Source organism: Stegastes partitus, unplaced genomic scaffold (assembly GCF_000690725.1).
Source record: "Stegastes partitus isolate 25-593 unplaced genomic scaffold, Stegastes_partitus-1.0.2 Scaffold328, whole genome shotgun sequence".
Taxonomy (NCBI): domain Eukaryota; kingdom Metazoa; phylum Chordata; class Actinopteri; family Pomacentridae; genus Stegastes; species Stegastes partitus.
Window position 1 is genome coordinate 201,943 of NW_007578059.1, and position 27,814 is coordinate 229,756.

At 41.6% G+C, this 27,814-nt stretch overlaps 1 protein-coding gene across 1 annotated transcript in view; it reads right to left on the reverse strand.

Annotated features, from left to right (window-relative positions):
• The window catches only part of col7a1 (collagen, type VII, alpha 1), a 73,464-nt gene that overhangs the window by 29,796 nt on the left and 15,854 nt on the right, over positions 1 to 27,814 (reverse strand). Inside the window, exons 13-75 of the mRNA XM_008283822.1 lie at positions 27,326 to 27,442; positions 26,447 to 26,593; positions 26,231 to 26,356; positions 25,983 to 26,129; positions 25,521 to 25,643; positions 24,836 to 25,102; positions 24,312 to 24,443; positions 24,027 to 24,173; positions 23,124 to 23,273; positions 22,898 to 23,034; positions 22,658 to 22,784; positions 22,496 to 22,557; positions 21,152 to 21,196; positions 20,926 to 20,952; positions 20,781 to 20,825; positions 20,501 to 20,620; positions 20,357 to 20,428; positions 20,228 to 20,263; positions 20,082 to 20,135; positions 19,880 to 19,954; positions 19,475 to 19,588; positions 16,965 to 16,991; positions 16,820 to 16,873; positions 16,632 to 16,703; positions 16,489 to 16,548; positions 15,237 to 15,272; positions 15,110 to 15,154; positions 14,290 to 14,325; positions 14,137 to 14,181; positions 13,992 to 14,027; positions 13,814 to 13,849; positions 13,648 to 13,680; positions 13,482 to 13,553; positions 13,318 to 13,377; positions 13,095 to 13,130; positions 12,926 to 13,006; positions 11,983 to 12,018; positions 11,775 to 11,819; positions 11,591 to 11,662; positions 11,409 to 11,453; positions 11,280 to 11,315; positions 11,146 to 11,187; positions 10,874 to 10,954; positions 10,676 to 10,711; positions 10,508 to 10,543; positions 10,119 to 10,199; positions 9,980 to 10,015; positions 7,994 to 8,065; positions 7,805 to 7,849; positions 7,359 to 7,394; positions 6,943 to 6,978; positions 6,315 to 6,419; positions 6,168 to 6,233; positions 4,942 to 4,977; positions 4,821 to 4,856; positions 4,680 to 4,727; positions 4,538 to 4,573; positions 3,238 to 3,363; positions 2,886 to 3,095; positions 2,774 to 2,809; positions 2,640 to 2,684; positions 2,410 to 2,526; positions 2,250 to 2,321 (exon numbers count right to left, since the gene is read on the reverse strand). Of these exons, the coding sequence (XP_008282044.1) occupies positions 2,250 to 2,321; positions 2,410 to 2,526; positions 2,640 to 2,684; positions 2,774 to 2,809; positions 2,886 to 3,095; positions 3,238 to 3,363; positions 4,538 to 4,573; positions 4,680 to 4,727; positions 4,821 to 4,856; positions 4,942 to 4,977; positions 6,168 to 6,233; positions 6,315 to 6,419; positions 6,943 to 6,978; positions 7,359 to 7,394; positions 7,805 to 7,849; positions 7,994 to 8,065; positions 9,980 to 10,015; positions 10,119 to 10,199; positions 10,508 to 10,543; positions 10,676 to 10,711; positions 10,874 to 10,954; positions 11,146 to 11,187; positions 11,280 to 11,315; positions 11,409 to 11,453; positions 11,591 to 11,662; positions 11,775 to 11,819; positions 11,983 to 12,018; positions 12,926 to 13,006; positions 13,095 to 13,130; positions 13,318 to 13,377; positions 13,482 to 13,553; positions 13,648 to 13,680; positions 13,814 to 13,849; positions 13,992 to 14,027; positions 14,137 to 14,181; positions 14,290 to 14,325; positions 15,110 to 15,154; positions 15,237 to 15,272; positions 16,489 to 16,548; positions 16,632 to 16,703; positions 16,820 to 16,873; positions 16,965 to 16,991; positions 19,475 to 19,588; positions 19,880 to 19,954; positions 20,082 to 20,135; positions 20,228 to 20,263; positions 20,357 to 20,428; positions 20,501 to 20,620; positions 20,781 to 20,825; positions 20,926 to 20,952; positions 21,152 to 21,196; positions 22,496 to 22,557; positions 22,658 to 22,784; positions 22,898 to 23,034; positions 23,124 to 23,273; positions 24,027 to 24,173; positions 24,312 to 24,443; positions 24,836 to 25,102; positions 25,521 to 25,643; positions 25,983 to 26,129; positions 26,231 to 26,356; positions 26,447 to 26,593; positions 27,326 to 27,442 (4,667 nt within the window). The remainder of the gene's footprint in view (positions 1 to 2,249; positions 2,322 to 2,409; positions 2,527 to 2,639; positions 2,685 to 2,773; positions 2,810 to 2,885; positions 3,096 to 3,237; positions 3,364 to 4,537; positions 4,574 to 4,679; positions 4,728 to 4,820; positions 4,857 to 4,941; positions 4,978 to 6,167; positions 6,234 to 6,314; positions 6,420 to 6,942; positions 6,979 to 7,358; positions 7,395 to 7,804; positions 7,850 to 7,993; positions 8,066 to 9,979; positions 10,016 to 10,118; positions 10,200 to 10,507; positions 10,544 to 10,675; positions 10,712 to 10,873; positions 10,955 to 11,145; positions 11,188 to 11,279; positions 11,316 to 11,408; positions 11,454 to 11,590; positions 11,663 to 11,774; positions 11,820 to 11,982; positions 12,019 to 12,925; positions 13,007 to 13,094; positions 13,131 to 13,317; positions 13,378 to 13,481; positions 13,554 to 13,647; positions 13,681 to 13,813; positions 13,850 to 13,991; positions 14,028 to 14,136; positions 14,182 to 14,289; positions 14,326 to 15,109; positions 15,155 to 15,236; positions 15,273 to 16,488; positions 16,549 to 16,631; positions 16,704 to 16,819; positions 16,874 to 16,964; positions 16,992 to 19,474; positions 19,589 to 19,879; positions 19,955 to 20,081; positions 20,136 to 20,227; positions 20,264 to 20,356; positions 20,429 to 20,500; positions 20,621 to 20,780; positions 20,826 to 20,925; positions 20,953 to 21,151; positions 21,197 to 22,495; positions 22,558 to 22,657; positions 22,785 to 22,897; positions 23,035 to 23,123; positions 23,274 to 24,026; positions 24,174 to 24,311; positions 24,444 to 24,835; positions 25,103 to 25,520; positions 25,644 to 25,982; positions 26,130 to 26,230; positions 26,357 to 26,446; positions 26,594 to 27,325; positions 27,443 to 27,814) is intronic.

The following is a 27,814-nucleotide window of genomic DNA, read 5'->3' on the forward strand; positions in this document are numbered from 1 at the left end:
CATGTCCAATTAGTGTTTTCCATATGCTAGAAGTCACACCCTGAGCAAGACAGTCAGTCAGCGCCTTAATGAGCATTTCCATCTTGATACCACAGTGTACAACAGCCTTCTCAAAAAGACGGATTCAAGTTTCGCAACACCTATATGCATACTCATCATATCATATCTGTACATGTGTAAATTCATCATTGTACATTGCGTTTACTATACCTCTACTATATCTGTATTTTTTTCTTATTAGTGCCACGGGCTGAGCACGAGGCACTAATAAGACCTTTTCAGCCTTTACAATGGGTGTGTATGTGGTCCTTCAGAGTGAGTGATGACTTCATCAGAGTGGGAGCTCAGAGAAAAATCACACAGTAAATCTTTTTTTAACTTGTCGCCTTGGCCACAATTTTTATGCCACAGACATCATTTTTACATCAAAATGTAAGAAAATTTGTCCTCCCTCTCACAATGTCACTTTGGAAGCCCATAGAATTAAGTTTGTGTACGACAAGAACCAGCAGAAATTAGATTTTTGTAACGGATCAATTAAACTATGCCTTCGCTCTTATGCTGTGTTCACACCAAAAGCAAATTCATTGTGCGATTTGCGCGTAATTAGTCGCATGTATGCACTAAGTTCACTTGCGTCATTTGCGCGAACAATTCGCATCTTTCGTGTGTTAAACGCGGAGAGATTCGTGTCTAAATTTGTGTAATTCGCGCAAATGACGCGAATCCAGACGCCGCCTTGTCTGGGTCCATCGGATCCTCCAGAGACACACAGAGCTCGGGGAATTCCACCACCTTCTCCAGTAGCTTCACCTGGATGACGGCCGCTTCCAGCGGTATTTTCGGCTGACCTGGACCCAGTTTGACGACTCGTTGGAGAGGATCAGTACCAGAATATCCCTCCAGGACACCAACTACAGGCGCTCACTGGGATAGAGTGATGTTTTTTCTGCTCCACAATCAATATTCTCGGTGTAGTTTCAAAAAATTGAATGAATTATGTTCTTGACGTCACCAGAGAATCTCAACGCTGATTGGCCATCACAGTGTGAAAGATCGCTAGAGTTCAGATTTTACAACTTGCAGGTCCAACGCGAATTTGCGTCATACGCACGTTTAATGCGACTAGAATCGTGTCATTCGCGCGAATAACTCGCTCGATTCGTGTAATTAGCACTGCACTAATCTCGCGATCAGTGTGCCGCGGGACTTTTACTCGCATCTTCACATTGACTTTACACGTAAATCATTTGCGCGAATGATTTTACTCACGTCTGGTGTGAACACAGTATTAGTTTCCAGAACTTCTTTTTCTGTTTTCGGCTACTACCAAACGTGGCCAAAAGCACAACAAGAGTCACCGTTAACAGTAAAATAATTTTTCATCAACCCTGAGGGGCGAGCACACCATGCACGGGACGCTGGCTGCCGAACAACAGAACCGCCGCTGTGTGCCGACGTTGGAATCCTGCTGATGGGCCTCCGACGCTGCGCCCCTGAGAGCTCCACGGCAGAACTCTTTGCCAAGCAACTTCACAACGCTCCAGTAGGAAACAGCCTGGATACGTAGTAAAAGGTGCCAATTCGCCAACAGCTTTTCCAGCCAAAAGAGACTCCGTTCCATCAGCGCTGCACAAAGTAGGCAAAGCCAACCTTTCTACCTGCTCCTGATCGGGTTGATGTTATAACCATTTAACAGCCCACAACCGTATCCATCATAAACCAAATTATTAATCACCATCATTAGATCGTTTGTTAACCATCCTGCTCTTACCATAATCCTCTTTATTTGGCTGGGTAATCTAAAATAACACGTATACTACACACACTCCAATTTTATTGTTTATAGTTCACATGTAACATAACAGTAGAATAGCTAATAAACACTTCTTATTCAGACCAGTTCACGGTTTTGTGTCTTTCTTTGTGTGGGAACTGAGGTCAATTCAATCAGAATTAACGACTTTTAGATAACAGACTGATCAACATAATTTCAAATAAAGTCTCTTTAAGATTTCATTTAAAATAATTCCTCAGAAAACTGAGGTGGTGCCCCTAAATTAACGAATGCAACTGAACTACAAAGTTCCAATACGCGCAACAAATTTTTGAGGAAAAAAATAAATGTATTTTCCAAAATGTCAGTGTCCTTTAAAGAAGAAAGGTTTGTAGCAGCAAACCGATTTTCCTTAAGGAGTTCATAACAATTACAATTTTCTAATTTGTGACTCATCTGAAAGTCATCTCACCGGTGAGCCATCGCGTCCTTTTTCTCCAGCCTCTCCTCTGTCTCCTTTGTTACCTTGAGGCCCCACAAAACCCTGTAAGGCAACAATAAATGGATTATTTGTATCAAAAGACACATGGCATGCTACTGATGTGTGATTTTGTACTATGTGTAAATATTACTCTGTCTCCTTTGGGTCCTGTTAGTCCTCCAGCACCAGGTTCTCCTTTCTGGCCTGCAAGTCCTGGAAGGCCTCTGGCACCAGGTGAACCAACCAGCACTGAGTCAGCGGATGCTCCCTACCGTACATATGTACACAGATGTCTTTAAAATCCAATCTTATTCTGCATTTACTAAATATTGTATCACAAGGTTTATAATACATCCACACTAGTAACTACAGGGAATTCACCTTTTGACCTGGTGGGCCGGCTGGTCCTGTTAATCCAATTTTACCCTGATTGACAAAAGAAATTCTCAGCTGACTGTAAAAATGTTTTACTGAAACACAAAAGTGAACAACATCAATCAAACATAATCACTTACAGCATCTCCTTTGTCACCTCTTTCTCCTCTCTCCCCCTGAAACACAGATATGCATGTTAGAGTGATGATGAGTCCATGATAAATTTGTTTTTCATCCAACTCTCCTCTGCACCTTTTCTCCAGGTCTTCCAGCCTCCCCCAGTTCCCCAGCTCGCCCAGGAACTCCTGGTATTCCAGGCTTGCCTGGCTCTCCAGCAGGCCCCGGGGGTCCCTCTGGCCCTCGTTCCCCAATGGCTCTTCCCATAGGCCCAGGTGCTCCTGCCGTTCCTCGCTCCCCTTGGTCTCCTTTGGATCCTCTCTCTCCTGGAAAACCACGAGCGCCCTGATGCACAAAAGAAAATGAAGGTTTTTAATATAGTACATAAATAGTAAAATCTAAAAAAAGTTTTCTATCTGGACTTGCGATGAAGCCTTCATCAAATCTTTCTATTTTTATCCTCCAAGAGGCTCTTAGTCACACTTACATCTGCACCAGATGGTCCTCTCTGTCCAGCTTCACCTCTATCCCCCTTTTCACCTTTCTCTGGCTTTTGCGCTGGAGCAGCCACGAGTGCATCCTTCCTGTCCACAACCACCTTCAGATCAGACACCTGCATGGAGGACAGAAATTAGGAATGGAGGCGTTTCAAAACTTATAGCAGCAGATGCCTGCAGATAAATTTCAGGTGTTTAGAAACAATCAGAATCAGCTTCCCAGGCAAGTATGTGTACATACAAGGACTGTTTTTTGTTTGTTTGTTATCAAAATACGTACATAAACTTCACACAAAACACATGTATTTAAATAAGGGGAATGAAGAGCAAAAGAGGAAAATGAGCACTTCAAAATAAAGTTATTAACAATAAATGCAGCGTTATTGATACCGTCTAAACAAATAGTTTGACAACTGTGCAACAGAACAGAGAGCAGTTTAGTTGAGATACAATACAAACAGGTAAGGATATGCAGTTCCTACAGCATATATAGTGTTTAAGAGCTGGGATGCAACAGGTGTTTTAAGAGAAGTAAGGGGAGATATCTGTGATAAACTGGAATGTCCATCTCTAAATAGAAAAGAAGGCCCACAGCACCAATTATCAGGTACTTATAATGCAGTCTTAAGATCTCTCCCCACAAAGCTTCACCACCACTATTATTCATCAGAGTGATGGTCTGTTGGAAGAAAATCATTTCTGCAGCTTTAAAATAGCTCCTAATCAATGCCTTTTGTGTGACTTTCATCTGCTGAGTCCAAAATTGTAAGGTCTGATGGACAAGTTAAAATATGTTTGGGCAGAAACTTTGAAGTAAGTTGGTATGTAAGAACCAGTCCTACATTTGACCATAGCAGCTCTGTAATCCCTTTTACTGGATTGACGACATTGTTATTTTCAGACTAATTGTGCTCTTTAAGCCAGAACAAAGAAATGAACAGCTGTAAATGGTGTGGTGACATTTACAAGGAGAACTGGACAGCTACAACACTTTGCACAAGTTCTAGAAGAATAGCCATTAACTAGACCATTATGCTGTAAGCGTTATCCATATAGCCATAATGCATGAGAAAGAATTAAATCTATCCATCTACCTACAGCATCTTATCATCTGTCTATGCTTCTCTCTATCTATCCAACCATCCATTAAACCTGAAAGACATCTTTATCTCAAAAAAGGACAACCATGTTCAAAACCAATACTTGTCTTTACATGACACAGGAGAAAGTAGGAGCCTTTCTAGACAAATAATACATAAAATCAGAATTATGTGAAGCCTGAATACATACCCGAATACCAAAGCCTGCCAGAGCTTTTTGGACATCCTAATGAGAGGTGGTGGTAAAAAACAAGCATCATTAAACACAGATGAAGAAAATAAAAATATGGACAGTGACAGAATTCACGGCAGACGATGTGTTGACGTCTTACCACTGCTGTTCCTGGTTTTCCTGGTGCCCCGTCCTCGCCTGGGTCTCCCTACCAATAACAGGAAATCAAGGTTTTTAACAAAAAACACAGGAAACCTGAGTGTCTCGCTCCCACTACAATAGGGATGAAAGTTTAACTTACAGCGTCACCTTTAAGGCCAGGTTGACCTCTTTCCCCCTGGAACAAACGAGACGGTCAAAATAAAGTTTGGTGGTTACTGATCTGAAGCAAACTGAGGTCAGCAAAGACAACTACGACTTACTCTGCCTCCTACAGCTCCTGGGATTCCAGGGACACCCTGAAGGACAGAGCAAAGACAATAAAAACAAGACGCTGTGGGAGGGAGGGATGCACTAGCATACAGAAATAAGTTTAGATAAAACACACATCACTGCTACTTAGTGTGGAAGGGTGATGCTGCAGAGGAAAACAAGACCACACAAGCGCTAAATGCATCGAGGAAATAATGTGTTTTGCTCTGTGGCTGATGTGTCTGTTAAATGCTCTTTCCTGTCATAATAGGCAAAAAGAGTCATACTTTTCTGAAAACATGCAGCGTCTATGCGCCAAAGTGAAATTTTGAAAACACACGAAGCTCGTCCTGCGCCGTGACAGGTGCAGCTACCTTCCCCGCAGCGTTTCAGCACCAGGCAGCAGCAAACCCAAGCAGTGAGGAGTCAAAGCTGACAACAGTATTTACCACTGCTTAGAATACAAACAAAGAAGAGCTGGCTTTTACTAACTGTAAGTCCCAGATCATCCCCATGAAAAATAACAGGTTGAATCTGTAAAACATTTATCTGCACCTTTACTTCTGTTTACAATCTTTACAAAATGGCCCAAGAAATTACAAATGTTTATGGAAATGACAAAAAAAAGCACTTTAAATGTTGACATTGTAGAAAATGTAGCCAGACTTCAGACTTTTACTCAGAACACCAGGGTTTAAGTCCTGTGATGGACGAGACACATCTGAGTCAGACTTAAATTTTGTTTAGGGACTAAATCGATAACTTGTAAGGACTTAATGTAATCTTTCACTTCTGTACCTTTTTGCACACGTTACCTTTTTTTTTTTTTTTTAAACACAATTTCTTCTGCAGATGCCCTTTTTGCACTGTACTGTTTTATAACATTGCCTACCTCAGTACGTAAAAGCAGATCTTAACTTTTTTGCACCATTAATAGTGATCAACAGACACAGTAAACAAAGAATTGCATTGCACTGATACTTTCTTTGTTGCTGCATGACAACAAATGATTGAATTCTTGAATATTTGATGCCAAAATGTGCAGTTAAAATTTTCGGGTGCATCGAACTTAAATGCTGGTGCACTATCAAAGTAAAAAGCTTGTCTGGAGCCTTGACATGTACAATTTCATTTCAGAAAAAGGCAGAAAATGAAGCAGAAAATGTTAACATGTAATATGCCTTTCAAGAATGTAATTAAAAACACATCAGAATGCAGAGAAGTTGTGCACACTCACAGGTGTTCCTGGAGGCCCCTGAGGACCTGGGATCGGTGCTGCTTCGACTCCTTTTACAAACACAACCTGAGAGACAGCGCCAGAGAATGTTTGATTAAAAACAACAAATGACCCATGCTATTTTTTAGATGTTTACACCATGTGCACCTGTCCAGGAGGACCAATGCTGCCAGGCACTCCAGGAGTTCCCTGGGGACCAGTGGGGCCTACAGGTCCGGTGAGACCCCGGTCTCCTTTCTGTCCATCACGGCCCTGAAATACACAAAACCAAGATTCATTTGACACAGGGTTGCTTCCTCCTGCACTGTACGAGAAGCTGAACTATAAAATCAAAGCAGGTGGCCGTTGCCACCCCTCCACTGATGTTCCAGAGATAATTAATATGAATTTGCACATGAAAACAGCACTCTGACATTTGGCGCCCCTCTGGATTCCTCTCAGAAGTGCCTCCCCCTTAAAGGCTAAGCTTGATCATTAGAGGCTAGTGAATTTATATAGCTGCTTCTGAGAAGCTTATTGATTCAGCAGTGAGTGAGAGTGTGATGTCAATGTCAGAGCAAACTACAGCTGATAAATATACATTTAAGGGGGAAAGTGATGAGGAGAAAAGAAAGGAGGAGAGCTGACGTGGAAAGATGTCATAGAAGACATGATCAAAACAGGAAAGCATGGTGCAGGAGGGCAGATTGAGACACAGAGGATATAGTGAAGAAACAAACTGAAAACACAACAAATTAGAAGAATAATGATATGAAGGAGATTTGGGAACACTGACATCTCTTCCAGCTGCTCCAGCTTCTCCTTTGTCACCCTGTAGATTAGAAACAGCAGCGTCAGGCTCCCAAAGAAATATAGACATAATAAGTACAATTTTAGAAAATAATCCTGTCTATCTAAATGCATGATTGTGTAACACAATTTTTGGGGTATTTTTTGAAAGAGGCATAAGATGCAAAAATCAAAGAACTCAAACATAATGTCTGAAGTTACTGCATTTTAAGTGGCAATTTTGAATGACAATTCTTAGAATAGGGTATCACAAAAATAAACAATTTTTCACATGAATTTGTTTGCAAAAATCTTGTTATAGTTCCCGTGAAATTACTTCTATTGAGTAGAACTGCAAAACGCTCCTTGATTAAAACTCTTTCTGCCAGTGGCGGGATGAGAAACTGATAAACAGCCACAGACCTTTCTTCCATCTTCACCTGGCACTCCATCCTCACCCTGTGAGTCAAAACAAAATGCATTACAAACTCTACAGGAACAAACTGAATAATGGCCAGTCAGCTGCAGGAGCACTTAGTGCCACTGCTTTAGAGACTCACTTAAGACAGCCATTATGCAGCAGACCCTGAAATAAATGTCTGCACTGCTTTTGATCAGTAAACATCATTGACAAGAAACAGTATGTCAAGGCCATTACCAATTGGAGTATAACACGGACATATGCAGAGAGAAAAGCATGCATCACTCACAATATTCATACTCTTACTAGGCAGAATCTATATCAAAATATGTCACTCGCATCACTACTAAAATGTGCCATATGTCACTGTTGAGTATATCAGAAAATATGGATATTATATTCAGGTTCTCGGAATATACAAGCTAAGAAATGTTATAGTCAGCGTTACCATTTTGCCAGCAGGTCCAGGTTTGCCATCTTCCCCTGCTTTACCCTGAAAAATAACAGCAAAGCTCATGACACATTTGAGAAAAATATGGTTGAAAACAGTACGACAGAAGAAAAGGAAATCTATAAGGCTACAGGAGAGACATGTCGATATCAGATATTACATTCTGTGTGAGTGGTGTGTACTCACAGGTGTCCCTGAATTGCCTGGAGGCCCAACAGGCCCAGGGGGACCCTGCTCCCCTCTTAGTCCTGGTAATCCCTGGTAGAACAGACCAACACACATCACAGTGAATGATTCAGTTTCAGGGTTTAGATTTGTTTTTGAGGAATCTGTCTGTGTAGATTCTCAGTCAACCAGGTCATGATTATCTTAAGCGCTTCAGTAGCAAGCAACTGAACTTATCTTGTTTTTTCTTGCTGCTTGAAGACATTTCACATCTCATTAAAGAGGCTTTCTCAGTTCTAACTGACTGCTGGTGAGGCTCAGATATATGTTTTCGTCCCCAACTCACATAGCTCGTGGCCCATTAAACAACAGAAGACGTGCTATAAGGAGTGAATGGCTGAAAACTGCCAGGGATGACTCAAGGTGGTAATGGTGATGAAACTTTCTGGGGATAAATCTGCATTATAAGTTCCTGATAATTGGTGTTGTGGACCCTTGTTTCTATTTAGAAATGGATGCTCCAGTTTAACGTAAATGTCTTCCTTCACGCCTCTCAAAACATGACTACTCTGTGCAGAATGTGTCCTTTCCAGGAGATTTTTTCGAGGACAGTAATGTTCTTATTCTGACACAGAAGAAAGATGTGGAGAGACGAGCAAAGAAAACCATCTCAACAGAGATAGTATTGTACACCACTTACCAGGTGCTTATAATGCAGTCTTGACCTCCCCGCCTAGACAGTTTCACCACCATTAATATCATCTGTGATTTGGTAGATTCATTCCTCTCGTCTCAAGGCATGCGAGTCATGGGAGTCATGGGTCATTTAATGGGCCAATAGCATAGACTGTACAAAAGATGGACATAGCAACCGGCCCTGAAAAATGAAGCCAACACGGAAGTGTCAAAAACCTGCAATATCACTATGTCCACCAGTTGCTGGCTCCAAAAAGCCCTGGCTCTCATAGAAATGAATTGGAAAAGAAGTGATCACAGATCACGAAATACCGCATTCCTACAGCTCAGGATTTTTTTCTTATTAGTTTTCATGGTTAAATCCAGAGATCAGGTGGCCAATCTGAAAATAAATCAATACTGAATTTTTTAAAAATTGTCAAAATTTTGCGGGGCAAGGGGCGTGGCTGGCTTGATTGACAGTCGGCAGCAAATGTGGGCGGGCAGAGAGGGCCTGCCTCTCAATCCGTCTGACCAATTGCTGCTCCTATGGCTCCGCCCCCCTCCGACGATTTTTGCATCATTGGCTCCAAAAATCCAAGATGTCAACCAGAAAGTAGCAAAACCCTGGCTTCATTTTCTCAGTGCAGAAACCAGCGGGTGACGTCACGGTAGCTACGTCCATCTTTTATACAGTCTATGGCCAATAGCCATGTGAGTTAGGGATGAAAATATGTATCTGTAACTCCCCATCAGTTAATTCAAAAAAAGAATCCCAGATACCTTCAACTGAAGCACATATTATCACAGGAATTGTACTTATGCTTAAATGTTTTCCATTTGTATATTTTCTAAAACATTAGATTTTATTGTACATCAGCAGCTGCAGAGCTGCCATGTATCTGTGCTAGAAGACAGGAATTAGACTCTAACTAAACTCTAAGTTTAGAGCAGTTCTGGCCTTTTATCACTATTATGGTCAATATTACATAATAATTTCCTGTGAAAGTGGACTGGCCTGGAGACATCATTCTCTACAGTTGGCTTATGCAACTGGCCACAGGAGTAAAAACTAGATGTTAACACCTCCACAGTGCCCTCTGCAGCACACACGCATCAAGTGCACATGGTCTGCTATTGCAAATGTGCTTGATACAGAATCATAAATGACCAATGTCAGAAAATAAAACAGGTATAAAGAACTTGCAAAACAATTGAAAATAACAAAAAATATAGCATTCATTCCCAAATGGTTGCTGATAACTATTATATATTGGTTCTAATTCTATCTCATCAACACAACCACAGCCTAACGGGAACAAGAAAACTTACATCTCTCCCAGAGTCTCCCTGTTTCCCAGGATCACCCTGTAACGAAGATAGCACAAATACGGTCTATCAGCTACGCACACAGAGGCTCTACATACAGGAGGTTTTACAGTTTGGTAGAAGGTGGCTGAAAATAGGGTACCCTCTGTCCAGGTGGTCCGGCAGCACCTGGTTTACCATCCAGACCAGGACGCCCATCTAGGCCAGATGCTCCCCTCTCTCCCTGATCGCACAGAGATTCAGAGTTATTAGATTACACTTATGTTATAGTTATTTTGCAGCTGAAAACAGTGATCCAACAGTTTAAGTGCCTCAATTCAACTTTTTGCCATAGAGCTTCCTGCTCCCCCTCTGCGCTTCATCGTACGGGGAACAGAATCCGATGGAATAAAGTCAAGATCTGTCACTCAACAGAAAGTCGAAAAATCGTTTACGTTTTTTTCAATCTTGACAAAATTACACAGGTCAGTAGATTCAGTCAGAGTACAGTAGGTGTGTTGTGCACAGCAGTCACATTGATCGATTGCAAACCTTCTCTCCAGGTGCTCCTCTTTCTCCTGCATCACCCTGGAAATTTTACGAAGAGAAAGAGACAGAAATAAATTTGAGAGGCAAAGAGAAAATGACTCTTGGAGTTACAGATATCTAGTGTAGTTAAGTGAATTGAAGCAGAGAAGCAGTGACAGAAAGCAAACTCACTCTTGTGCCTGCAGGCCCTCGTTGTCCCTCTGGACCCTTTATAGACAGCAGGGAGAGAAGAAGAAGTCACAGAGGATCATCAGTCATGCATATCAAATCTACAGAGAAAGGAGTCGGCGTGCATGCAGATGCATACGTGGTGGTCTATCGGATGTGCATGGAAGCATTTACAAAATGCAAGAATGAGGCAAAACTCACACGTAGTCCTGCAGCTCCAGGAATCCCTCCTTCGCCTTTCTGACCTTTCTGACCGTGCTCTCCTGGGTCGCCGGCATCGCCCTGGGAATCACAATGATGGAAGGGATGTTTTTGAAGTTGTACTACATAGTTTTTAAATGCAATTAACTTACATTTTATGACATTCAAAGTTGTGTTTAGGATTTTAAGTGTCAGTCATATATACACACTTCAAATGAGGATATTTTATTGTGTGTACACACAAAGAGCCAACAGACAGGTGAAGTACATACCTTCTCGCCTCTTTCTCCTCTCAGCTGACCCTGGATATCGCTCTGTTGACCAAAAAACCAAGATCACATGCAGTTCTGCCTTCTCTGTGTGATCAGAATTTCCTTTTCTCTTTAAAATACAATGTCACACTTACCACTTTTCCTGGTGGTCCTGCAGGCCCTTGAGGTCCCTGACAGAAGAGAGTGAAAAGGGTAAATCCACCAACAGCAGATATCAAGATATATTAGTGGTTTGTCAAGAAAAAATAAAGCAGACAACATACCTGTTCGCCTTTCTCTCCTCTTACTCCAGCAGGTCCAGGGCTGCCCTACGATCGAACACAAATCAATAAAGATGCTGAGCAGCTGACCTTCCTCCCAGTTTCCTCTGTCAAGGTCTCAGTGGAATAGCACGGGAGGATATTGAAAAGCTGTCTGAACGATGATACATAAATATGTGTCTCACATTTCTCCCGTGCTCTCCAGGGTCTCCCATGTCTCCCTTCTCTCCTGGCCTTCCGGGCTGACCAGCCAGTCCCTGAGCGTGCAGTCAATAAAAAGGTCTGTTAACTGAACTTTCCATTCATCTCCTTTTTAAGTATTAACATGGAAGCTCAACTATAGAAATATTTCAAAGACACTTGTCCTACCCTCAGTCCTCTTTCTCCTGACTTTCCTGGAAGTCCAGACTCCCCCTGATGGAAAATGAAACCATAAATATGACACAGACAGACACTGACTGCCACATGTACACTTTAATTATTAGAATAAAATGTTTTCTCTTTATGAAAATATAGAATGAAATGGAATCAATAAACTTTCTTGTTAAAAAAGACATTAGATATAGATTATACTCACAGGAGTGCCTTCATCGCCCTTCTCTCCTTTCTCTCCCTATAAAAACAGGTTTAATAATTTATTTCAATGGGTAGGAACGCTTGATTTAGAAAAATCTACATTAACCGAGTAGAAGATCACAAGAGACATCACATATAAAGAAGAGAAAAACTGCAGTCGACATGTCAGACATACAAAAAGTGCATTTGTTTTTACCTCTAAATTGTCATCATTAGAAAGAGACGCATGGTGGAAGAAACAGAAGAAGGCTTAAGAGGCGGTCGATTTTTGATTACAGCACTGAGAGTAACAGGCAACAACAAAGATTTGACTCGAACGTGTTTTTGCAAGAATAAAACAAAGTACGTTACTTTGTGGGGTAAAGAAAGACAATGAAAGCTTTGTAGTAGAAGCTGTGGTTTATGGAATGGGAGATGTGGTTTGCATCTTTGTGAGGACATTAACCCTATTCAGGACTTTTGGGGTCTTTTGGACCCCAGGCCATTTGGTTTAGGTGGCAGGTATTGTTTTTTTTATATTTGAAAAACTTTTTTTTTTAGATATAAAAAGAGGGACATTTGTCATGCATTTGGAACCAAAAATATGTCAACTTATCAGAAAATGTATTTAACATAGTATAAAAGTCTATAATGAATAGCAACAAATATTTTGCACATATTCATTCTTGGGGTCCAATAGACCCCGAAAGACCTTCTACATATGTTAACATGAAAGTCCTAAATAGGGTTAATGTGGAGGTTTTCTAATACTACATTCAAGTACAATCATCACTTGGGATAACAGAAATTTGCACTATATGGTCACTAAGAATGCAATTGAAAATACATTTATAAATTAATCTGCTAATTGTCTTGATTAATCAAACAATTTCACCTAATAAATAATTGAATCTGTCCATTGCATTCCCCAGAGCGATAGGTGAGATCTGATAAACCACTCTTACCTCTTTACCAGGAGAACCGGGTTTTCCTGGGATTCCTGGGCGCCCGTTCTCTCCCCTCTCTCCTGGTTCCCCCGGGTCTCCCTAACAAAAGAGTTAACAAGACCCGTTTCACAATCAAACAGATACAAACAAAGAAAGAAGGCTAAAGAAGACGCAGCAGGACCCTCACCTTGGCACCCGGTCTTCCACTAATACCAGCGAGGCCCTGAGGGGAAGAGCACATGCATTATGCATTTTCAGTTTGACTTCCGCCAACAGGTGGGAACAAGGGAATGTTTCTTGAATAATGAATGTTATTGTCAGGAATTTATCACAGCAGCTGTAAACATTGTGACTGCGCCATTTGTAGTTCTGATAAAAGAGCAGCTACAATCTCCTTGGCGTGAACTTACTCGCTCTCCCGGCTCTCCTTTAGCTCCGCCAACTCCTGACCCTCCTGAACCTGAAGCCCCCTTGACAGAATGACAGAGAAGTATTTGGACACATGCCAGATTGTGAGTGAACACACACTCAGAATACACAATTAACTACATATTTTCCAAAGCACTTTGCTCACTTTCTCTCCTCTCTGCCCCTGCTCTCCCTTTTCTCCCCTCGTGCCCTCAGAACCAGGCAGGCCTCGCTCCCCCTTTGGCAAAACAGCAAACAAAGGAAACCTGTGAACTCCCAGTGAACTTCACTTAAATTAAAAGTTGTATGAGAACACAAGTTTTATAGCTCACCTGTTCTCCCTTCTTGCCTGGGAAACCTGGAACCTGTGTGATTTAAATAAATAATACATAAAGACTTGTCATCATACACAAACCCATCTGCCATTGACAGGAAGTACATATCCATGATGGAGTTGGAGATAAATATGCCATGATTTCCTCATGACTGATTGCTCACACTTCTGCCAGGTTCCCCTCGCGCGCCGTCATTTCCCTGGAAACAGACACGTTCGCTTGTTCTTTCATCTTTGCTTGGAAATTCATTACGGTACATTATGAAACATTCAGCGACGGAATCACGTTCGTATTGACCTGCTGCTTTCTCATGTGATTGCTCCTAATTGAATCAGTCTCACCTTTTCTCCTGGAGGTCCACCGAGTCCCGATAAACCCTGATGACAAATGGAAACACTCCGCTGTGAGACTCTCATGCAACAAATACAAAACGAAAAAGGCACACAGACGTCATTAGCCAACACTAAACAGCAGTGTGTCACTCACTCTCAGCCCTTGTGTTCCTGGAAGGCCTGGCTTCCCTGGGTCCCCCTGAGAAGACAACTACAGTCAGAAAACTGCACCAAAACTCTTCAAAGACTAAAGGATGTCAACAGTTAAAAACTAAATGAACAACTGAACCAATATTGCTGTACTCACTCTCTCCCCAGTTTCACCAGCCGGTCCTCTCTCCCCCTACAAAGACACAAATGTTCAGATTTATCGATTGTTTTTTAGGGAAAAATTGCATTATATTCTCCTTTCTCCACGCATGTGCAAACTACAGAATCAGTGACTGCTCCAGGTTTATCTGAGCTACAGTCAGGAGAGAAAGGCCCACTTCTCTGTCATGACTTAGAGTCAACAACACTTGCATCCTATTGACTATGAAACTGCTTTTGGCACAAACAGTACATTGTGTATATACTGTATACATACATAATGAACATATACACATTTGTTTGGCACAGTCTGTTCTTCACAGCTGTTAGAGCTCCTTAGCTTGCATAAATGACTAAGAATTACACAGGGAAGAACAGATAATGTGACATATTGTTCTGATACAAAGAGGAAGTCTTGCTTTTCCCTGCCATTATCACAGTTTTCCGATTCCACCATTACCTTATTACAACTGAAAGAAAGACATTTAAAATAATGAAACTCTGGAACCAACATTCAAGCTTCCTTTCAGTTCATGTAGAAACAAGTTCTCTGCAGCATATTCTTACTGGAGTCTGCTTTTTCTCCTCCCTTTCTCTAACCAACATTTTCCAGGTGAACATTTTAAAATGATATGAACCTGATGAGATGCACACCTGACTCAGAGAGGGAGGTAATAATAATTTTTCAGTTTCTCCTCTGTCTGGTAACCTGAGCTATTAAACCCGGTGCTGTTTCTGTGAATGTGGACCACAGTCATGGTTTCTAGACGTGTACGGACACGACTATACCTAATTAATTCGCTCATCATGTGACTCACCCTGTCTCCCTGTGATCCAGGCTCACCTGGCTGTCCTCGGTCACCCTATCAGGACAGAGAGGGTAAAAGCAGTCATTCTTTTATTTACACCTTATAACAGAAGCTATTTTCCCTATGTTTATTTTACCTTGCTGCCAATTTCTCCTGGAGGTCCACGGGGGCCCTGAAAAACATGAGCAAAATGCTTAAACCCAGATCTCTACCAAGGTGGTTGTTGTTTTCCTTCTGGTAAATTGTGTTGTTGAAAATGCGTTTATTTGTTAGCAAGACATATCAAAAATGACAAATGATATTCCAGTTGTTTCAGTTTCTGGAAAGTTAAATTACAAGACGTCCGCAACAGAACTGACTGTTTTAATTGTGTATAATGGAAACGTGTCCATTTCTAAAGCGCTTCATCCATTTGCTCACAAGTCCTTAATTGTGAGGTACAGAAGCTTTTTTTTTTTTTTCCTTTACCTAACATGTATTAATCCAGATGGTTTTATAACAAACTCTGCCACTTTATTTAGTAAATAAAATACATGAATATATTTGCACTGTTACAGTATAGAGCTGATCTGACATTAGATAAAATCTGGAACTCATTTTGCAATTGAAGCTAGAGGCAAATGACAATTTAAAAAAAGAAAGAAAAAAAAAAAAACGTGAATCCTCGAGCCCTAAAGTGAAGACAGATCTGACGTGACGGTTGTGTTACGCTGTAGGGGGGGCATTTCGCTGGCACGGTTTGGTTCAACTTGTCCCCTTAGAGGGAAGAGTCACTGCAAATCAGTACAAAGTTGTTCTGAGTGATCGCCTTTATCATATGATGTAACATTTCTATCCTGATGAAAGTGGTCAGGATGACAATGACCCCATCCACATGGTATGAGGAGTCCCTGAATGGCTTGATGAAATTGATGTGAATCATATCCTACGACCTTCAGTCACCACATCTCAACCCAACTGAAGAACCTATGTCAGATTTGGACCATCATGTTAAACAGAGTTCTCCATCACCACCAAGGAATATCTTTTGGAAGGACCGTGTTTCATCTCTGCAATAGAGTTCAGAAACTTGGAGGATCAAGGAGCAGTGAAGCTGTTGGTGTCCAAATACCTTACAAAGATAACTTTTGTTGGTTTTTCATTTAATTCGTCGCCTGTCTGTATATTTTATTAACATATGTGTAAGGCAACTTCATGAGGTTTCTCTAAAATTGATGCCATAGGTGGTGCTACAATCTAGTGATAAATTAAAACAAACATTTACCAACCGTTAGCCTCACTTGAAATTTTTTTTCACAAATCATCCTTGCACTGTTTATAACTGATCCAGACGCAGATCAGCATCTTTACCATCAGCCATTCTTCTAAGTACTTTGGGTCTGACCTACCCTGTCCCCAGGCTCCCCTTGTTTGCCTGGAGTTCCAGGCTGTCCATCACTCCCATCGCCCTGGAAAACAACCACAAGTAATTTCTTTATTAAAATGCCTCACATCGCTCATCCTCTCATAAACTGAATCAGTCTGCAGCTACCTTGTCTCCTTTTCTGCCCTCTGGTCCTGTTGGCCCTCTCAGACCCTGAGCCCCTGGAGGTCCTGTAGCACCCTGATATAAAAAAAACAAAAAGCAATTAGTAAATGCAAAATACGCCACATGTGCACACAGAGTTCACCTGCAAACTTAATGTGTCAGCACATTGCCAGTTGATTGGCAGCGCTTACAGGGGAGCCCTTGTCGCCCTTCACAGCCACCCCGCTGCCGACTCCTGGAGGTCCCTGTCAGCAAAGGGAGATAAGAGCTGAGAATCATTATGCTCCTTAGGATATTTCTGCAGTGAGAGGACAAGTTGGTGATGGTGTGACTCACCCTCTCTCCTGAGCTGCCCTTATCTCCCTGTAGAAAAAAAAGAAAAGAAGAGGAAACAGACAGGTTGAGAGAGAGGGAGGGAAAAGGCAAGACGATGCTAAACACTGATAATAGGGGGGGAAAAAAAACTCTATGATAATCTGCCCAACAGATTGATATGCGTCATGTGTATACACATGCTCGCAGGTTGATTCATACACAAACAACCCACCTCTCTGCTGTTTAAAATACTGCAGTATCTTAATGTTAAAACAATTTCACAAAGGAAAACCAATGATAACACAGTGCAGAGAAAAACACAAATGGCTGAAATAACAGAACAGATCATCTCTTTAAATCTACAAAAAAAAAACACCATAATTATTGAGGAACTGAAAACTGATGAAATGCTAGTTTTGCTGGGAATGAGACTAAATATTGTGATAAATAATGTGCTTCATGTAAGTGTCAAGAGAAACTGCCACATACACACAGGAAACGTCCTTAGTGTCTGTCTCAGACATCAATAGTCAGAGCTGATTTCAGGATGCACAGTAAAATACAGAGATGGCAAAGACCCGGGTGTTCACACAGTCACAAAAAAAATCTAAAATAAAATCTGCGACTTCTACGCAAAATCCTACATCAGAGATGACTCTGAGCAATAAAAATTACCCCTTCATTTTCTGGCGCATAGAGTAAAATGGTTGAGGCTTCACTGAAGAAAAATGTAGACGGCTCAATGCTACCACCATGTGTGTGAGTCTGACAATAACAGCTTCACTGTAGGACTCCACGAAAAATGCACTAAAATGCAATGTAGCCGCAGCCCACTCATGGTAACCATAGTAAAGATGACAGCACATATATTTTTATTTACTAGCTCACTTTAAAACAACACAGACCTTTTTTTGACTCCTGTGCTTGTAATGTCTTAAAACAGCTGAACATATATATATTTTTAAATTTCAAGTCTTGATTTGTGACCTGCACTTTGAAAAGACAAGATCTTATATGTGACACTGGCATTTTTTAACCTTCTGAACTCCAAGCAATTGCTGGGTGTTTTCTGCTGCTGTCACATTTTTATTTACCGTGGCTTCACTTTTCGCTGCAATATAAAGTCCTGCACCTCTATGAAAACAACACAACACATTGAACTCTGTTCTTTCAAGCTCTGGGATACATCAAAAGGAAAAGATAGCATTAGAATCTAAGTTCCTGAACTTTACACATCTTGCGTTCGATGCCGTCCATGTCTAGAACTATTTGTTCTGCCCACCTTGTCCTCCAATGTGTCATCACACGGTAATTTAATCCTTTCAGGTCTGTCTTTCTGGCCTATTTGTCACAACAGCACTGAATGTCAGTCTGTGAATCTCAGAGTTTGGCCCAAAGTATGATGTATCTATTAAACCGATTGCCAAGCCTATGTTGTGCTGCTTTGCGCTCAGGTTCTCAGTTTACCAGTGAAATGCCACAGCAGCACGCAACTTGACAGTACAGACTGATGTAGCTGGGTCATTGATCTATTTTTGATGAGACACTAGGGTTGGTACGGAGATTGACCTGTCTCTTTTTCTATTCACAGAAGACCTGTTTATTTAATTTTACTCGTGATTTTCAGATTTAGGCCCATGAACTAAAAATTGTGTACATTTTCTAATACACACAGATTTCAGGACTATTAGGTACACCATTACAATTTAAAGCAACTTTGCACAATGACCCTCTATAGCAGAGCTGATTGTTAGTCATTTGAACACCCAGAGGTAGAGAGAACTCAAAGAAGTCATGTGCAGGATAACACAGAGATAATGATCATAATCATAAAAAAGCTTCATTTAATTTACAAAAATTGTAAAAACCAGAGATTCACATGTACAACATTTTTGCACATTCCCTCAGGTGTTACTAATACTGGACCAAATGAAGACTCGACATACTACAGAAGTTCACAACTTACATTTTTAACCTGTTTCCATACTTGCCTCCTATCTGCTCTGTGTAAGCAAAGCCTGTAGTTCAACCTAGTTCAGCTGAAAAGTTCAAAAAATTTGTCACGTGACTGTTGTTCACAGCCGAATCACTCATGGCTGCTCAGGTTCGCTGAGGAGCGCAATTCTTTTTTGCTTTTTACAGAACCTTGTTAGAATAGGCATTTCATTTTTAGCATTTTTTACTAATGAGACATGTTGAATAAAGTGATTTTAATGAGATATGATTTTAAGCTTTAATGGAACAGGAGGTGACAGATGAGTAGTTTAAGGACTGACATCAGAAAATTAAAAATTCAATGATTCTTTCTATTTTTATCATTTCTGATTTTGATAAATGGTGTAAAATTGGGTTATCTTTTTGAAAAACAACGTGCTGGTAGGTTTTTGGGGTTCAGGTGGTTAAAATGAGAAGCATCCTGGTGTAGATTTGAATAACTTGATTTTGAATTTACAAGGTCTGATGTCAATATCTTTTATTTACAGAGATCTTCTGCTTTATGTAGAGGAAGAGAAGCAGTGAAGGAGGCAAACCTTGATGGAGAGTCCTGGCGTTCCTGGTATCCCAGGGCGACCATCCTGACCTGGTGTCCCTGGAACTCCAGAGGTTCCTTTGACCCCGTCGCTGCCCGGTCGACCTGGATTTCCCTTAATGCACAACACAAGCACTGGTTAGTACAGACAAAAACTAAAGCTGTTGATTCTTTACCAAGAATATCCAAAACATTTTGACAACGAGACCTAACCTCTCTGATGCAGAGTGGACGGTTCATGTGAGTTAAACTTGTTGTGGGATTTAGGATTACTGCGGCCATTTACAACTAGAAACTAGAAAGCCCGTTGTTATTACCTCCTGACTGTATTTATGTCGACAATGTGGCTGTCTCATGGTTGTTTATGTTTGAACAGTCTGGGCTCACTTTCTAGTTGGTTTCTTACCGGTATTCCTGAGATGCCTGGTTCTCCTTTCCTCCCTGGAAAACCCCCTCCAGACACAGAAGAACCAGGTTCACCCTACAACGTAAGCAAAGCACAGGAAACAAACAGACACTCAACACGTCATGTTTCTTTGTCTTCTCTAAACTGGCACAAATTAATTTTTGCACACACATTTGTGGATTTGAGAAGTGTTCCAGCTCACCCTTTCACCTCTATCACCCTTTGGCCCTTGTGGACCTGTTCCTCCTGGTTCACCCTAGAACACAAAAAAAGTCTAAGAAGCACTGTACTTCATATTCACACATCCACACAGCAACTGTCCAGGTCAGGAGGATGAAGGTTACTCACTGGGTTTCCTCTGATACCAGGTATCCCCTGTGAACCCTGCAGGGTAAAAGCAAGTGTTTAGTTACTATAGTGCTAAAACAACATCATCAATATCAAACTGTGTCTGTGGGTTCTAGTGTCTTTACTCACTGGGACACCTGCATTTCCGGGGGCACCTGGCCGTCCTGGCAACGCTGGACTTCCATCGATACCAGGGAAACCCTAAAACAAACTGCTGGTTACTTTGGGATTATCTTATTTGTGTGATGTTAGAACAACCTTAACTCTACTTACTCTCTCCCCTTTTTCCCCTTTCACCCCCAGTGAGGGGTCAGTAGGGATGGACTGGCCTGGTGGACCCGGGCGTCCGTCAGGGCCTCTGGGGCCTTCCGGCCCGGGAATACCATCGCGACCCTACATCGCGCATACATAACCGGAAAAGGTGTACTATAAATATTGGTTTGAAAATAAGAGCACATTTCTTAATGCACATGCTCTTGAAGCTGGAGTAATATCCAGTAATTGCCATAATACCACTTATAAACCTCAAGTTCTGCACTTATGAATGACTCACAGGCTCTCCATTGCGTCCATCTACACCATCTCTGCCTCTCTCACCCTGTGGAGGCAAACAAAAAAATTGCACCTTATGAGCTGAAAACAAAAATAACAATAAGAGTGGTAAAAAATAAAACAATAGTGCAACTGCAGGACTGTACCCTGTCTCCACGTTCTCCCTTCTCACCCTAAGAGAAATGAGAAAGATAAAACATATTTAGAAATCACAGTAAGAAGAAGGCAGGGGAAGAGGAAGAAAACACCTGTTTCTAGCAGTCATATAATTGACACTTCATTCATCGGGGCTGGAGTCTGCCTAATAAACTGAACCTGTGATAACAGGTTATAAAAGTCTGTGATAGAACATGACAATGTAGAATAACTTACCCGAGGGCACTGAATGGAGCACTGGTCTGGACCTGGACCAGGTACCTGAACAACACAACGATAGAAACACACTTGGCTGAGATGAACGATGTTTGTCGTCTTCTATCATTTGACAGTAATTCAGTTCCACCACAAATACCACCCAAGAACTGAACTGACAGTCACAGCATTGTATTCACACAATAATGGGAAAAATGTGTTGTTTTTTCTCTGTCGGCTGTGTTCGGATCACATCAAGTTTAGCTCGAACTCGAAAAACAAGAGTGTGAAGCAAACATTGTTTTTCCAGATTTCTTCTCACCTCCGGTATTCTGGCAATACCACACAGCAAGTCTGCCAGATCTGAATGCAGTGTGTTCAACTGAGCTGCATCGCGGGCGTACAGGATGTTCTGGGTGCTGCCATCCGTCACAGCCCGTCGCAGCTCCTCAGTGTCTGCCTGGTCTATACCTACTGCTAGCACCGTCACACCTGGCAAACACACATTTGTTTAATCGAGCAGATAGAGTCGTGGGATTTGTGTGTGTACTGGACACAGTGCCGTGCTCTGCAAAGGTCGTTTTTGATCCATCATGCTGCAGAATCAATACATTCTGCAGTATGAAACAACCCTAAACACACAGCCAGTCATAATAAAGCATAGTCAGCAACAAGAGGAAAGAGGAAGATGATAACATTTGCCATACACACAAGACTTGGATAGTACATAAAGTGACATACAAAACATAATAATGTCATAGACAAGAGATTACATCGAAATCCTGAATGCACCAAATGATTTAACATCAATCTATAAATTGTGATTCTGTCTGTGACAACTCATCTGTCTAAGGTGAAGAACAGCACACAGTTTGACTTGTGGTTAGATCCTATCTTAATGTTGGAGGCAATTTATACTAAAAAGTAATTAATGATAACAACTCTCTTGCTTTGGCTCTTGCTGCTACTGTTTGACGCTGCATATATTTATTAAACTCAAAGTAAAGAGTCCTACAAACAGCTGGAAGCAACATTTCTTTCAAAAAAATGGAGTCTTATAATTTTGCGCTGTTAGTTTCTGTTTTAATTTCAATACGTTTAACTTCTATAGACATGTCAGCTTGTAACAGGTGTAAAATTGTAGTGAAAAGTGAAAAAGAAAGGTGTTTTTTGATTCTGGCACACAAACTATGTCTTTGGTGACTCTGTGATTTAATGCAAACCATGAGTGTCATTCAGAAGGCGATCAGAGTGCGACTGTTTGCTGGTCTGCCCCCACCCACCTGTAGCTCTGAGATTGTTGGCTGCCAGAGTCAGGTTGTCAGCAGATCTTTTGTCCGCAATGATGACAACAGTGCCAGGTACTGTTGGTCTCCGTCCGGCTGAGGGGGTCAGAAGGTACTGTCTGGTGAAAGTCACCGCCTCACCTGCAGAGGGAGACAAGCAAGATCACAGCTGTCGTCACACAACACCAAGCAGCCACAGACGCTGAGTTAGAGCAGAAAACGTACGTCAGAGAATACTGACCAATGTTATTCCCTGGGCTTTCATCAAATGGTGTGGACTGGATCTCTTGGAGCAGTGTGTCAGATCTACTGTGGCGGTTGAGCAGGAACCATATTTTTGGTCTAAATCCATATACTACAACCCCAACCTGAAACAGGAAGAAAAAACTTAAAATGTTGGCAGTTGAGAGCTAATAAAGTGACCATGACAGCTCCTTGTATCTTTCTAAACTCTGTTTTGGACTTATTTGTGAAAAGATACCTGTGAGTCACGGGGTCCAACATTGGTAAGTGAGCCTGCTGCACTGGTGACGAGTTCACGCAGATTCCTTGCAAGGCCAATCCGATCAGTAGATGCAGGCACCAGAAACACCACATCCAGACGTCCACCCAGACACACTGCAGACAGAGAAGTTTGTAAGGGTGAGTAAGACATCAAGTGTCTGTAGGCAATGGGAGTACAGGAAATAGTGTATCATGTGTGTTACCAGTGCGTTCGTCCACAAAGCTCTCTCTTCCCATTCCACTTTGAAAGGAGGGCCTCACGCTGAATCGGTATCGACGGCCCAAACGCAACCCAGTCACCTGGTAGGAGCTGGACGATGAAGGCAGCGTAACCGACAGCCCTGGGCTGGTATCTGAGACATGCAAACAGTCCAGATGAGAGGATCACTTCAACAGAGCATGCATATAAGCATCTGAACAATAAAACATACGTGACAACATGCCCCACCTGTCTCATCTTTCCATCTCACAAAATATCCTGTGGCGCCTGGTAGAGGAGTCCAGCCGAGTCGCACAGAATTCTGGGTAATCTCTGCCACTCGTAAAGTCGTGGTGGGTAGTGATGTAGTATCACCAGCTGTGTACATGGAAACATCAAATATATTTATCAAATACAAGATTCTGTATATTATGCTAAACTATTATATATATACATACATACATATATACATATATATAACTATTATACTAAACTATTGCAGATAACGACGACAGTATTCCCATGATGACTTCCACATTGGCTTTAACCCTCTGAACTCCAGGCAGCTCCTGGGCATTTTTTGCCATATTTTCTTGTCTTTCTGTTTTTACATTTTTAGCTCTGATAAATGCTGTAATTTTAGCCATTTTTGAAAAAGAAAAGATACCTTTCAGACCTTCCAGCAAGTTTAAAGTTCAGATGGTTAAGGGCTTCTCAGTCACTTTTAAGGTTTTGCTTAGTGACAACATATGCCACGTTATAGGGCAAAACTCAAAAACACCAAATATTGTTAATCCATCCATTACTTCAGGAAAACCATTAAGGCTTTTTCCCCCCAATCTACACAATGTCAAAGGTTAACAAAACTGTTAGGAACCTCGACATAATGCAGGTAAACAGGACTCACGTGTGGTGACTCTGACAGACACAGGGGTTCCCTCTCGGTTTTGAACTAAAGCCATGACCTGCACCTCATACTGAGCTCCAGGGTCCAGCCGGTCTAAATCCACTGCTGTCACATCTCCACCCACCAACTGACTCCTCTCTTGACCACCTACAGCAGAACATAGTCACAACAGTAGGATTTGAAAGACATACCAGCAGCCATAAAAGTGGGATCAATCAGCTGTGAGATTTATGCAACTGTGTGAAAGAATTATACCAAAAAGAACGGCAGGCCACAAAACCTCACCATCCGTTCTCTTCCAAGACACTCGATAAGACGTTGCTCCCTGCACACCGACCCAAGTGACTCGAACGACCTCCCCACGGGTCTCCTGGACTTGCAGTGACGTCACCGTCCCAACCACAGACTGATCTGACTCTGACAGTCAGGACAGGAAAATGTTAGACAATACTTAATTACAGTTGTATTTCAGCTACTTTTTTCTAAGTTTCTTTCAAAACATATTCTGAACAACAACAATAATAGACACTGGATGATTCAGTAAGATACCTGTTCTGATAGTTAGCGTGGACGGAATTCCTTCTCGAGATCCAGACAGTGCAGAAACCTGCACGCTGTAGGCTGAATTTGACTGTAGTCCATCAATAGCGTATGAAGAGACGTCAGCACCCACAGTACGGGTTGTCTCAACTCCTGCACCCAATAGAACTTTGATAAAACACTAAGCTTTCACAGTACTGTTCATTACATTTCACCCTTATCACATACTTGGATGCATCTTGTATCTGTCAGTGCAAATTATTCTTTACCATCATCACGACGCCAAGTGATCCTATAACCAGTTGCCCTTGCGGTAGGTGACCATGTGATGCGTATCCTCTGAGAGGTGACATCAACGACACGAAGTCCAGACAGTCCTCCGCCGTGGGGATTAGTCCGAGCAGACAGTGTGGCCACCTCTCCAACACGCTGACCTACAACAGCTGCTACACCAATTACCAGCCCCTCGTCTGGCTGCAGGCCGTCCATAGTGAAAGTTGTGGCCTCCGCGCCAAGCACACGAGACTGTTCTGCACCTGCAAGGCAGAAAAGAAATATATAAAATATACACACAGAAAAAAATAAAAAATAAGTACAAGCCAAAAAATACAAGGTTTGGACTCTGAAAGTCTGTTGCTGTTTTTAAGGTGAGATGCTGCAGGTAAAAATAGATTATTTTCATGCACTGGTCAGTTAGATTTTGGGATATTTGCTTCACTAAAAGTAAGTAATGGTTTTAAAAGTAATGGAAAGAAAACATCTAAAATACACACTGAGCCCATTTTATGATTCTTTCTTCATCTGCGTCTGATTTCAATGATAATACATTTATAATACAGCAGGTTCACATAAGGTAAGAACTACAATATTCAATGTAAAATATTTACTAGACAAATACAACAATACAGCTTTTGAAATAATAATTTTTCAAATCTTTTACAATACAAGACTTACTGCTGCCTTGTCTCCAAGTCACCCTGTACCCTGTTGCCCCAGTAACACCAGTCCAAGCAATTCGCATCCTTCGACTGTTTGCATTTGTAACTCTGAGATTTGTCACTCTCCCAGCACTTTGTTCTGCAATAGAAAGGATATAACGAATATAAAGTGACAAAAATGAAATATTTCTAATGCAAGAAGAACAATACAGAGTCTGAGTATTCTACTCTAGTAAAAATAGGAAAAGGAAAAAGACTGTAGAAATTTTCATGCAAGGCTACTGACTTTCAAACATACTGGATGTTCCCTGTGTTTGGTAATGCTGGCTATATCAAAAGATCCCGAGATAACACTAATGAACATAAAGTATCTGCTGAACAGCATTTAAAATCTCATTCAGTGAAACTGGCAGATTAGAGGATAGAGAAAGTAAATGAGAAGTCGCTGTCAGTTGCTGCATGTCCCTGCTCAACTCACCTGGTTTGATGTAGACAGTAACTGGGTCTCCTTCGTTTTCTCCCACCAGTGCTGTGACACTGACGCCATATGACACTCCCACTATGAGGTCTCTGAGGTCCAGGGTCGTCTGGTTTCCGGAGATAACTCGGATTTCGTCTGTTCCCACTGACATGACATGGAGCATGCAGGACCCACAGTCAGGTTTTGATTCATACTTGGGCGATAGAAATCAAAATGACCAACATAATGAATTAAAATCATTGTACCTTCTGTGTTCTGGATAATGATTCGATACTGTGTGGCCCCAGCTACACCTGTCCAGCCGAGTCTGACAGTGCTGCCCAGAGACTCCACCACTCGCAGGTTGGACACCCTCCCCACTGGCTGTTCCTCTGCAACATCAGATAAAACTTTGATACATGCACAAGTAAGAAAATCCAACATCAGCACATTTATGATGATGTTCAGAGCCCCTGGCTGACCTCTGGATGTGGTGGAGACAGGTGTGGCCTCCTCACGGCCTTCGTACAGGGTGTACAGGGTGATGACGTATTCAGTGTTGGGTTGAAGGCCTGTCAGCTCATGGCTGGTGGTGCTTCTGGGGAAGGACAGGGTCTGGACACGACCTCCTGGAGAATACAATGACGTTCCAGGATCAGTGAGTTTAAATTGCCTTTTACATGTAATTTACAGTGTATATACTTCCTATTTCTTCCAAAATTCTTTTTTGTAATGATAAAGATGTCCACATTGCTCAGCCTGCTTCAAAAGATGCAGTATGTTTTAAACCTCTGAACCCAAAAAGATGCTCAGGTTTAAAAGAAATGTAAGCAAAAATGAATAAATACCAAATCATTCTTTCTGTAAAAACAGAAAGAATGATTGAATTTTCAACTTTCCAACTATCCTTGCACTAAGCACTTGTGTCATGCTGTTGGAAAAACTAGAAAACTACCTAAATCTAAGCCTAAAATTGTTATACATCATTAAAACTGTGAAGCCATTGCCAACTCAAAAATTCCAGGACTGAGCAAGGCTGAATTGCAGGTTGTTTTTACATTGAGCACATAGGAGGGAAATATGGAAACAAATGTAAATTGTGAAGTATCTATAGATTGAGGAGCCACCATTTTATCCAGTATTGATAACACCTGAGGGCACTTGGGGAAACAGAGGTGCAGGAAAATAAAAAATAAAAAATTATGCCCACAGTGAGTAAAAATGTGACAGGAGCAAAAAAAAAAAGTCCCAGAAATCGCTTGGGGTTCAGAGGGTTACAGTAAATGACTGTGTGTTTATATGCTTGGAGCACGAGAGCAACAAGTAAATGTTAGTGCATCCATGTCACATGCACCACTGACCTTCCCCTTCTCTCCACTCCAGACGATACCCTCGAGAGGACTGGATGATTCTCCAGGTAAGGCGAATAGACGAGGAGCCAGTAGTAGCTGCTCTGAGGACCTGCTGCTCCTGACGCTCTGAGGAGACACATAATATGTCATAAATAAAACTGTCCTCCTAGCAAGAAAAATGTTAAAGGACAGGTTGACATTCTTTTCAAGTCTGTCTCTAAAAAACACTGAAATGCAGATGCAGACACTGACTGGCTTATTGGTTGCTGTATTCGCTCTTTCTGCTCATGACTAGAGCAAAAACATTCTGCCATAAAATGATTTCAGTGTTAGTAATGAGAGACAAAATCCCCTTTCGTGGTGGATCAACTGCATATTCTACTGTATATTCCACTATGTAGTTTGTCTTCTATGTATTCTCCTTAAGAGTAAGAAATCACATCCTCAGCAACTCAAGAGGTCACACCTGGACACATCTAACTTAGTGCAGTGAGTCAT